At 47.2% G+C, this 12,704-nt stretch overlaps 1 protein-coding gene across 3 annotated transcripts in view; it reads right to left on the bottom strand.

Moving 5' to 3' along the window:
• KCNQ5 (potassium voltage-gated channel subfamily Q member 5) overlaps nt 1-12,704 on the bottom strand; it is a 272,418-nt gene that overhangs the window by 5,165 nt on the left and 254,549 nt on the right. For all 3 annotated transcript variants that reach the window (XM_033143240.1, XM_033143241.1, XM_033143242.1), the window contains one exon: nt 1,031-1,139. In XM_033143240.1, coding sequence (XP_032999131.1) covers nt 1,031-1,139 — 109 coding nt within the window. The remainder of the gene's footprint in view (nt 1-1,030; nt 1,140-12,704) is intronic.

The following is a 12,704-nucleotide window of genomic DNA, read 5'->3' as shown; positions in this document are numbered from 1 at the left end:
GCTTCTCATCAATTATTAACTTGTTACTGTTAGAGCAGCAGCTCTTTCATTTAATTGCTTTTGGTTGTTTCTGTTTTGAAACCCAATCTTAGAACACATTCGCTGAGGGTGTACCTTCTCCACTAGAACCTTTCTTTCATAACTCCAATTCATTCAAATAAAAGTTGTCAAGCTTCAGCAACTTTGGGAGGCTAGATAGTTTTGATTATGATGAAATGAGGCAAGAAATAGAAATAAATTATAAAAAATATGTTTTTCTTTTAGTAATCAGGGAAGAAGTACTTTGCTGCTGGCTTATTTCTAATGCTATTTTATTCTGACGTATTTTCCAATACAATTTATGAAAACACTACATAATTTGTCATCAGTGAGATGTTGAAAAGATAAAATAGCACTTTTCTGACATATGTATTGGTCAACTGAACTATTCCTTACAGATGGCAATTTGCATCATTTTCAATGCAACATGTTGATGGATAAACTGAAATTTCCTCTGTACACTTCATAACATACTATTTGGATCATAGAACTGGGAGTGGGGGAATCTGCTGGAGATGCCTGTAACAAAGCAGACTCTAGTCCACATAATCTTATGACACAATAAATATGTTAGTAATTAAAGTGCCTCAAGATTCTTAGTTGAATTAGAATGGTACATCAGATAGAGAGCACTGACATACTGTTGCCAGAACTATTTTATTTACAAGAGGCAAAGCAAACAAAACCACTCAGTTTTTCAAAGCACTATTCTAGTAACCTACTTGTCTTGGATTACATGTGTTCTAAGTTTCAGCATATAATCTGAGTATTGTGCAAGCATCTTTTTCATATATACATTAAGTACTGTATAGTTACGTTACAGGCACCTGCTGCCCTGAAAACCCAATAGGCAAGGTAGAAAGAAGTGGCCTAAATTTCTCTTCCATCTCAGTTAACAGATGACTGCGTAATCTGAAGTGCTGCTGGATTTCTTCTAGGTACATCTGTGAAGTTTGATGTGTTTTCTTTTGTTAATGTATTTGCCACCTACCTGATAGCTCTGATAACTGTTTTAAGTGCAGGGGTGAGATCTTCTACTGAGACATCACACTGGCATCCTCTCTCATCATATACATCATCTGTAGTAATACTGGCTTCAGCTGCAAGAGAAATTCCACATAAATGATATGCATACCTACATAGAGAATGCAAGGGTCAATTAAAGTATGAAAAGGTCAAATATTCTAAAAGCTGTCAAACTCAAAATAATCTTGCTGGAGGGAATAATTGGTCTTTACAGAAAATTAAACCTGTAACTGTTCACAAATGCTTACTGGAATTCTGTAAAGTAGGCGTGCAGAAGCTTAGAAAAGAATAGAATAGAATAGAGTGTGCTATACAGCTCAAATAACTGAAAATTCTGTTAGAATCTATATGGAACATTTCATTAGACTTAATTTATTCAGCAAAAAATGATGTTTTGGGTATATTGGGATTCCCAGTGTCTTTATAGGAAGTCACTGTCTAATACAGATGGATGCTGGAAGTGGAATGGTGAAAATGTCTAGTTGAAGCATACGATGTGGGCATGCCCAGTGATACTTACTTTCTGGTCTTGCTAATTTTGTATTGGAGAAATCCTTGATATTTACAGATGTCCATTTAAATTCCATTCCTATGATATAAAGACTAACAGCAGGACAAAAAAGTGTATTTTGTCAGCCCTTATGTTTCCCATATTTATCCTTCAAAACTGGAAGGACAAATAGCAGTGGTCCAGTGGCCTTACGGCCCTTGCTACACCTGAATTCATTGCTTATAAATGTCAGTTTTATTTGGATATCTGCCAGGACATTTGGATAGCATATGTCTACTTGAATCATAAAATTGTAGAGTTGGAAGGGACCCTGAAGTTCATATTGTCCAACTTCTGCAACGCAAGAATTTCAATGAAAGCATCCATTACAGATGGCCATCCAACCTCTGCTGAAAAACCTCCAGTGAAGGAGAGTACACCACCTCCTAAGGAAGACTGTCTCACTGTCAAACAGCTTTTATTGTCAGAAAATTATTCCTGATGTTTAGTTGGAATCTCCTTTTTTGTAATTTGAATCCATTGGTTTGGTTCCTAGCTTCCAGAGCAGGAGAAAACAGCAGAGTCCCTCAAATGGCAAAGGATGGGGTAGCTGGACAGGGCTGGGCAGAGGGACAACTCCACTCCATCTGAACTCTCACCAGGGCTGATTAGGGCTTTGGATAGTTCTGTATGATAGTGTACATAAGTTTCAGCAATATTTTTTGTGGTTTACCTTGGCAAGAGTGGAACTATAAATGCAGCTTTCATTTTTTCCCTTACAGTGCTGTTCTTAGAGTGAGCAACAGCCAAGGTATATCTGCCTACTCAACAAAATAGAAACACTTTTATCATCCTATTTGCTTGTTTTGTGAGAACTGTCAAATCCTGGCAGTAATCAAGCATTGATCAAGGTCTAAAACCCTCTCTTCTAAGTTCTGCTGATGTGCTGAAAGAATGACCCAAGTCAAGTCCCATCTCGACAGCTTAACTCTTTGAGGCCAAAACAGAAGCATATTCCAAATAGGTTTTTGGGGAGTCCTGTTTTCAGAGGCAATTTTATTAATTGGGGGCTCAGAATTATCACAGGCAGATACATTTGCCTATTGACAGAAGTATTATTGGGCAGTGGCACTTTCACTCCATCAAAATCCTGCCTATTATAGGACAGCAGATTGGAATTTGGGATCACACTGTTAAGACAGCTTTAAAAGACAAATTCGTGAAGGATAAGGCTATCAATGACCACTAATGATGGCTAAATACTACCTCTTAGGTCAGAAGCACTATGTTTCTGAATATAACTCTCAACTGCAGTAGGGTAAACTACGGCTGCCAAATTTTGGCTGCATACTCAGCACCCCACATTGGATTTCTTACTAATATTTATCCGAGAATTAAATACTAATTTCTGATATCCTTTGGCACATAAAGCCTTTTTATTTATTATTTTTTTTTTTAAAATTTTTATTAAACAAATTACAATTACAAATTACATACTTACATGTACATATACATACACACATACAAATACATACTATCACATAATACAAATACACAAAAAACAAACCACATAAATAGATATAAATTCATGTAATACTAATCCGAATAATTTTATTAAATGAATTCTTTAAAAATACTCTCTTATTCTAGCCTCCTGATTACCTCAGTGAGGCTAAAATTATTTATAGTTCCTTCCTAAGGCTTCCCATTTTATCTCTTCATTAAATTTAATATTAAATATACTTTCAATATTTGGGACTCAGCCCGAATGTTGTTCTTTTGATGTTATCTTTAACTTCTGTTTCCTTTTCTTTATTCTTTTTTTTTCCATTTTGTAGTGCGGCAGAGGCTATTCCATAATAGCTACTGTATTGGTGTTACATCTTTTCTTTAGATATTGTATAAAGTCGTTCCACTCTTTTATAAATTTTTCTTTTGGATTGTCTTTAATTTTTTCTGTGAGATGTGCCAGTTCTACATATTCTAGCGTTTTATTAATCCAATCTTTTATATTTGGCACTGTCGCACTTTTCCATTTTGTACCTATTAAAGTTCTAGCCGCAATTGTGGCATATAAAAAAAAACTTCGTACTCTCATTGGAATATCAGGCGTTGTTATGCCTATAAGGTAGGCTTCCGGAGTTCTTTTAAATTTGATGTTACATATTAATTCTATTTCTAGGTGGATCTCTCTCCAGAATGACTCTATCTGTTTGCATTCCCACCATAGATGATACCAGTTCCCAACTTCGTCACATCGCCAGCATTTTTTACTTGCATTCCTGTACATTTTAGAAAGTTTGTAAGGGGTGATATGCCACCTATAAAACATTTTAATCATGTTTTCCCTGATTGAGTTGCATGCTGTGAAACTCCAGTTCACCTTCCATAGATTTTCCCATCTAGCTAACATGATGTTTTGACCTACGTCTTGTGCCCAGCGTGTCATTGAGGTTTTTATTTGTTCCTCCATGACCATCCAGTCTAACAGTATCCTGTATGCTTTTGATAGCGTTTTTGTTTTAGAATTTAACACTTCCAAATAAAATTTGGAAGGTTCTTTTTCAAATCCTATTGTGCTGGCCCCAAGGGTTTGTCCATGAAGCAAGGTCCAAGTCCAGTCCTGGGTCTAGGGGTCCAAAGGAGGTCAATCCGGCAGGGAGCAAGGCAGGGAGCAGATCAAGGTCCAAGGCAGGTTCAGGCACAAGGTTGCAGGTTGAGCACACGCTTGCAACTAAGTTGCTCACGCAACTTGGGCTGGGTCTGGCTGGCTTTTATCTGGCCCTATGCTTAGGGCGGTCCCGATCCTCCGGAGACTCGCCTCTCCTCCGGGCCTGGAGGCGAGCACTCCTCCTGCAGACACTTAACTCCCTTCGCCTCTCTGCCCTGAGCCTCTGTAGCTCAGGAGAGGATGGTGGGTTACTGGACCCAGGGGATGCCTCAGCTTCCTCTGAAGAGGCTGGGAGTGGAGCACCTGCAGGCAATGGGTCCTCCCTCCCATCAGGAGCCAGAGCAGACTCTGCTGATGCCTGCACCTGGGGATCCAGCACAGGTGGGGATCCTTCAGGCTCAAGCCCTGGCCCCGGCTCAGCTGGTTCTGGAGGCGGGGAATCCCGTGCAGGCTGGGAACCCTCAGGTTCAGCATCAGAGTCTGACTCCCAGGCCATCACACCATCCCCCCTCCCAGGCCCCCCCCTCAACCGAGGGGCCGGACCAGGCTTGCTGGGGTAAGCTGCATGGAAATCACGGAGGCAGGCAGGTGCGTGGACGTTTTCCGCTGGTTCCCATGAACGATCCTCAGGCCCATACCCCTTCCAGTCGATGAGGTATTGGAGCTTCCCCCTGCGGTATCGTGAGTCGAGAATGCGCTCCACCTCGTACTCAGGCTCCCCCTCAACCAAAACTGGCTGCGGTCGTGGATTGTCTGGGTGGAACTCGTCGGGCGGGGCGACTGGACTAAGTAGGGACCGGTGGAACACTGGGTGAACCTTGAGCGATGGAGGTAACTGGAGGCGAAACGCCACCGGCGACACCTGAGCAGTGATGGTGAATGGGCCGGCAAACCGTGCATCCAGCTTTCGTGAGGGCCGAGAAGGATGCAGGTGACGGGTAGAGAGCCACACCCGATCGCCAACATGGAGTTCTGGCCCCTCCTGACGATGTCGGTCAGCCTGGGCCTTGTATGCGTCCTTGGCCTGGCGCAGTTGCTCCATCAATAATTGTTGCTGGGACTGAAGCTCCTGAAGCCAGTCTGTCACTGCGGGGACTGCGGAAGCTGGCAGCACGTCCGGGAACAAACGAGGATGGTAGCCGTAGGAGGCCTGGAACGGGGTCTGCTGGGTGGAGGCGTTCACTGCATTGTTGTAGGCGAACTCCGCCAATGGCAAGTGATCGACCCAGTCATCCTGCTGGAAACTGCAGTAACACCGGAGGTACTGCTCCAGCACCGCATTTGCCCGTTCCGTCTGGCCATCGGTCTGCGGGTGGTGGGCCGAAGATAGACAGACCTCCGTCCCAAGGGTCTGGTGCAGGGCTCGCCAGAAGTGGGATGTGAACTGGACGCCGCGGTCAGAAACCACACGCTCGGGCAGGCCATGCAGGCGGAAGATGTGCTGCAAGTACAGTTGAGCCGTTTCCTTAGCTGTGGGTATGGACGGGCAGGCGGCACAGTGCACCATCTTAGTGAAATGGTCCGTGAAAACCAGAAGGCAGGTACAGTGACGAGATGGGGGCAAGTCCACCACAAAGTCCAGCGAGACCGTGTGCCAGGGACGCGGTGGGACTGGTAATGGCTGGAGCAGACCGGGGGGTCGCCCGGTAGGACCCTTGGCCCGCCGGCAGACATCGCAACCAGCAACATAGCGTGCCACATCAGCCTTCAGGCGGGGCCACCAGAACTCCCGGCTTACCAGATGGGTGGTCCGGTACCGCCCAAAGTGCCCTGCTGCTGGGGCATCATGGGACATCTGGAGAACCTCAGCCCGCAATGGTCCTGGTGGGATGTATAGACGACCCTGGTGCAGCAGTAGGCCCTGGTGCAGGGCCAGCCCCGGATATCGAGGGCATGACCCGTCAGACAGTTCCTGGAGCCGTTCCTGTGCCCAAGCGTCGACCCTTTGCTGTTCTCGCACCCGAGCCTGCAGCGGTTTGGCCTCCTGAGTGGCCAGGAATGCGGCTGGTGGTAAGATAGTCGTCGGTACTGCCTGCTGTACAGTGTCTGCGACGTCCTCAGGTTTCCGGGACAGGGCATCCGCTTTCCGGTTTTGGGAGCTAGGGATGTAGCGGATCCGGAACTGGAACCGGGAGAAAAACAGCGCCCACCGGATCTGCCTTTGGTTCAACTTGCGGGTGGTCTGGAGGTACTCCAGATTCCGGTGGTCCGTTCTCACTTCCACCGGGTGTCGTGCCCCCTCAAGATGATGGCGCCAGACCTCAAAGGCCACCTTGATGGCCAGTAGTTCCCGCTCCCACACGGTATAGTTACGCTCCGCCGGAAGGAGCTGCCGGGAGTAGTAAGCGCAGGGTAACAGTGGCGCATCGGGTCCGTGTTGCTGAGACAGGATGGCACCGAGAGCCGTACTGGAGGCATCAGTCTCCACCACGAAGGGACGAGAGGGATCAGGATGCTGTAAAATCGGCGCCCTCTGGAAACAGGCTTTCAACCCCTGAAATGCCACTTCAGCCTCCTCATCCCAGGAGAAGGGCGTCTTGGGGCGCAGCAGTCGGGTTAATGGGGTGGTGCGATGAGCATAATCTGCAATGAAGGTCCGGTAATAGTTGGCGAACCCTAGGAACCGCTGTAAGTCCTTGCGGTTCCGGGGCGCTGCCCACTCTCGAACCGCAGCCACCTTCCCAGGGTCCATCTGCACCCCGTCAGGGGAGAGTCGGTGTCCAAGGAAGTCTACTGACCGCTGGTGGAACTCGCACTTGCTGAGCTTGGCGTACAGGCGGTGCTCCCGCAAGCGCTGCAACACGGACCGAACATGACTCTCGTGACGGGCTGGGTCACGGGAATAAACCAGAATATCATCTAGGTACACCACCACGTATTTGTCTAGCAAGTCCTGGAACACGTGGTTGATGTACCGTTGAAACACGGCGGGCGCGTTGCATAATCCGAACGGCATAACCAGGTATTCAAACTGCCCATACCGGGTCCCGAATGCAGTCTTCCACTCGTCCCCGGCACGGATCCGAATCAGGTTGTAGGCCCCTCGGAGGTCCAGTTTGGTGAACATCTGCGCCCCCTGCACCCGCTCCAGCAATTCTGCAATAAGGGGCAAGGGGTACCGGTCTGGGATGGTGATCTTATTCAGGGCCCGGTAGTCATGGCAGAGGCGAAGCTCCCCACACTTCTTCTTAACGAAGAGTACAGGAGCAGCAGTGGGTGAGGTAGAGGGTCTAATGAACCCGCGTTCCAGGTTCTTGCGAAGGAAGTCCTGCAAGGCTTCACGCTCTGGCTCCGAAAGAGAATATAAGCGGCTCACAGGCAGGGGCGCCCCAGGCTGTAGGTCTATGCCGCAGTCGAAGGACCGATGAGGCGGCAGCTTGTCTGCTCCCTGTTCCTCGAACACGTCTAAATAGTCCTGGTACACAGCAGGGAGCGTTGACAAAGCCTGACCCATGGGGGCAGCTGCTACTAACTCGGACTGAGCATGGGAACCCGGGTCTGGGAAGCGTACAGTCCGATTGACCCAGTCGATCTGAACATTGTGCGACTCCAGCCAGTCCATCCCAAGCACCAGGGGAAACCGGGGCATGGTGGCAATGTCCAGGGTTCGCACCTCCCGGTGCTGCTGGTAGCACAGGACCAAGGGCTGGGTCTCCCGAGTAACAGCGCCCGAGCGTAGGAGCCGTCCGTCAATTGCCTCCACCTGTACTGGTTCCGGCTTGTTCTGAAGCGGCACCTGATGCTGAGTGGCGAAGGCAGAGTCCATATAGGAGCGGGTTGCCCCCGAATCCACCAGAGCGTGGGTGAGAATCCAGGGCCCACCGGGGGGGTATAGACGCACCGGTATCATGAGGTGTTGCAATTCCACTGGTGAGGGCCCATCATGCGATGCTTGGGACCCCAGGTAGCCTGGGCCATGAACTACTGGGGTTGGCCGTTTTCCCTGCGGCTGGCGTTTCTCAGGGCAGGTTCGGGCATAGTGTCCACTCCCACCGCAGTAGAGACACAGGTTCCCCTCCCGACGCCGAGTCTTTTCCGAGGGGGAGAGGCGAGGCCGCGCTGCCCCGAGCTGCATCGGCTCCTCCAATGACTCAGCTCTGGCCACGGAACTGCAGGGAAGCACCGGCGCCGGGAGCCCGGAGTGCCGGCGGCCCCGGGCCTGGCGACGGTCCTCCAACCGATCGTCTATCTGCAGACTCCGTTGGATGAGGGCATCCAGTGTGGCAGGGCGATCCAACGTGGCCAGCTGATCCAGTATCTCGTCTGAAAGTCCCTCGAGATACTGGTCCCGCAGGGCAGAGTCGTTCCAGGTCAAGTCCTGCGCCAGCAGCCGAAATTCCGTGGCATAGGTGGCCACTGTGGACTTGCCCTGTTTCAACCGCCGAATTGCCCGATTGGCTTGACTCCCCTTCTGAGGGTTGGCGAACGTGGTTTCCAGATGATTGCAAAACCCCGTATAGTCTGTCAGCAAGGGGGAGTCTTGCCGGAGCAGCGGCAACGCCCACTTGGCCGCCTGGTCCTTCAGCAAGCTGATCAGGAAGTGCACCTTAGTGCGATCGTCAGGGAAATCCCGAGCTCGCCCCTGAATATACAGCTTGGCCTGGGCGAGAAACATGGGAAAGCTGGCTGGGGACCCATCAAATTTCTCTGGCAGGGCCACTGGGTACTTGCCGGGAGCTGGGGCGGCGGCCCCAGGAGCCAGTAAGGCATCCAAACGCTGCTGAAGCGCCGTAACCACATTGCTTAGCTGCTGCACGGTGTGGGTCAAGGCCTGGTTCTCCTGGGCCAATGCCACCAGCGCAGCCGCCTGGTCAGCCATGGCTACTAGTTCCTCCCGAACGCACCCCAGCGAAGGGGGAGTGCGGGTGTGGCGTGAGCAAACTGTGCTGGCCCCAAGGGTTTGTCCATGAAGCAAGGTCCAAGTCCAGTCCTGGGTCTAGGGGTCCAAAGGAGGTCAATCCGGCAGGGAGCAAGGCAGGGAGCAGATCAAGGTCCAAGGCAGGTTCAGGCACAAGGTTGCAGGTTGAGCACACGCTTGCAACTAAGTTGCTCACGCAACTTGGGCTGGGTCTGGCTGGCTTTTATCTGGCCCTATGCTTAGGGCGGTCCCGATCCTCCGGAGACTCGCCTCTCCTCCGGGCCTGGAGACGAGCACTCCTCCTGCAGACACTTAACTCCCTTCGCCTCTCTGCCCTGAGCCTCTGTAGCTCAGGAGAGGATGGTGGGTTACTGGACCCAGGGGATGCCTCAGCTTCCTCTGAAGAGGCTGGGAGTGGAGCACCTGCAGGCAATGGGTCCTCCCTCCCATCAGGAGCCAGAGCAGACTCTGCTGATGCCTGCACCTGGGGATCCAGCACAGGTGGGGATCCTTCAGGCTCAAGCCCTGGCCCCGGCTCAGCTGGTTCTGGAGGCGGGGAATCCCGTGCAGGCTGGGAACCCTCAGGTTCAGCATCAGAGTCTGACTCCCAGGCCATCACACCTATTTTGCTATCGACTTTATATCTCTCGAAGAGTTGATAGTAAGTAAACCAGTCCTTTACTGTGTTCTTTAAATTTTCGTATGATTTTAGTTCTAATTTTTTGTCTCTTCTTTCCAGCAAATCAAGGTACGTTGGCCATTTGGTCGTTCGAGCGTGACCTCTTCTCTCTTGGGCCTCTAATGGGGAGTTCCACCATGGCATATGTTGTTCCAGTAGATGTTTATATTTTAACCAAACTTTCATTATGGAGCCTCTTATGATATGGTTTGAGAAGTCTTTATGGATCTTATGCTTATCATAGTTTAGATATGCGTGCCATCCAAATCTCAGGTTGAATCCTTCTAAATCTAACAATTCCAGATCTTCTAGTCGGCACCATTCAGCTATCCAAGTAAGGCAGGCGGCATCATAGTACAAGATTATATCTGGCAAGGCCAGTCCTCCTCTTGTTTTGATGTCAATCATATTTAAATGTTTAATTCTCGGTCTCTGACCTTGCCAGATATACCTCGCAATGTCCCTCTGCCATTCTTTCAGCTTGTCTTCCCCCCCCAGTATAGGGATTGTCTGGAATAAGAACAGGAGTTTAGGAAGCACCAACATTTTCACGGTTGCTACCCTCCCTAGTAAGGACAATTTTAGCTTACTCCATTTTTCCATGTTGTACTTTATATTGTTCCAAATCGGGATGTAGTTATTCTGGAACAGATCTATATTTTTTGGGGTGATCCACACTCCAAGATATTTTGCTTTCTGGCATACCTTTATGCCTGTGGTCTTTTCCAACCGTTCTATGTCCTTCTCTGGCATATTTTTCACAAGCATTTTTGTTTTTGTCTTGTTAAGCTTGAATCCTGCCAGACTTCCGTATTCCTCTATAATTTCTAAGGCCCTCGCTATGCTTTCCTGTGGTGTTTCAGTTGTTAAAATCAGATCATCCGCGAAGGCTTTTATCTTGTATGTTCTTCCCAGACTTTTGATACCAGTGATTCCTGAATCCTCTCTAAGCTGGTTATTCAAAATTTCCATCACTAGTATGAATATTAAGGGGGAGAGGGGACACCCCTGTCGGGTCCCTTTACTTATTGGAAAGCTTCCTGTTATAGAACCGTTTATTATGAGGTTGGCTCTTTGTTCCTCATAGATGGCGCATATACCTTTGTAGAATGTGACTCCCATCTCCATCTGCTTTATTAGTTCCTTCATGAAGGCCCACGAGATTTTGTCGAATGCCTTTTCTGCATCCAGTAGCATTATTGCCGCTGGTTTGTTTATTTTAAAGTCCAGATATTCCAGTATGTTGATAATTTGTCTTACATTGCTGTTTAGGTGACGTTTGGGTAGGAACCCTGTCTGATCTTTATGAATTACTTCCTGGAGCACTTCTTTGAGCCTTTGGGCCATATTATCTGCATAGATTTTATAATCTGTGTTTAGAAGTGCGATGGGTCTGTAGTTTGTCATCAGGGTAGAGTCTGATTCTGGTTTGGGTATTAGCGTAATAAAGCTATCCTTCCATGTGTTCGGTATTTCTCCCGTGGCCAAGATCTCGTTTATTGTATCACGTAGAGGTGAAGCTAATATCTCTTCTAGTTTTTTATAATATAGGGCTGTGAGGCCATCAGGGCCTGGGGATTTTCCTATTTGTAGTTTTTTGATGGAGTTGTGGATTTCTGTTTCTGATATAGGTAAGTTGAGGTTCCCCAATTTCTCCTTTGGCAGCTCTTTTAACTTGTTCTTTTTTATGTACAATGTGATCTTCTCTATATCCTCTTTTTCTTTTCTGTATAGACCCGTAAAGTAATCTATAAACGATTTGTTTATTTTCGCCTGATCTGTGATCCAGTTCTCACCTATTTTAATTTTATTTATGATACCTTGGTTTTTCTTTTCCTTCAGTTGCCAGGCAAGCAGTCTGCCTGGTCTATTTCCGTGTTCGAAATATTTTTGTTTTGTAGCCTTAATTTTCCATTCTATCTCTTCATTTAATATAATTTCGTATTGCATCTTAAGAAAGTTTATCTTATCTTTGATGGTCTCGTTATCTGGATCTTTAAATAGTTCTCTTTCCTGGTTTTTTATCTCTTCCCAGAGTTCTATTTTCTTTTTTCCCTTTATTTTATTTTGGTAGGAGTTCTGCTGTATAAAGAAGCCTCTTAAAACGGCTTTGCTCGCCTCCCATACTGTTTTGATGTTGACCTCATTATCAGTATTGATCTGAAAGTATTCTTTTAAAGTTCTCTTTGCAGACGACAGAATCTTATCATCTTTCCGAAGGCTTTCATTCAATTTCCATCTCCTACCTCCTATCTGTTTACCTCTTATAATCAGTTGGATTTGATTATGATCTGATATGATATTAGGATGGATTTCTGCTGTATGGATCTCCCCCAATAACTCTTTTGTTGTCCAGATTGCGTCTATTCTACCCGCAGATTTTTTAGCGTGGGAATAGTGCGTAAACTCTTTTTCAGATGGATGTTTGAATCTCCAGGCGTCAAATAAACCAATGATGTCTACCATTTGAAAGAAGGAATTGGGTAATCTACTTTGTTTTGCGTCCGCTTTTTTTTTAGATCTATCTATTTCAGGTTCCACCACCCCATTAAGGTCGCCCATCATGATGAGTTTCTCCCCTATATATTCCTGTAGTATCTCCTGTAGCCCCTGATAGAATTCTTTTTTCTTTTCATTAGGGGCATAGATTCCAGTTAGGATCATTTTCTCTCCTTTAACTTGGACTTCTACCATCAATATTCTCCCCTGGTCATCTCTGTACATAAGCTTCGGTTCCAGTTTTGAATGTACATACATTACTATGCCTCTTTTCTTTTTGTTGTATGAAACAATAAATTCTTGACCCAGTTTTCTGTTCATTAACAATCTTTGATGTTTTGGGATGATGTGTGTTTCTTGTAGGCATGTGATGTCGTTTTTTTGTTTTTCCAACACATGAAATATTTTATTCCTTTTCTTTTTCTCGTTTAACCCATTTATA

This window comes from Lacerta agilis, chromosome 3, assembly GCF_009819535.1.
Source record: "Lacerta agilis isolate rLacAgi1 chromosome 3, rLacAgi1.pri, whole genome shotgun sequence".
In the NCBI taxonomy this organism is placed as follows: Eukaryota; Metazoa; Chordata; class Lepidosauria; order Squamata; family Lacertidae; genus Lacerta; species Lacerta agilis.
This window is presented reverse-complemented; position numbering and strand designations above follow the sequence as displayed.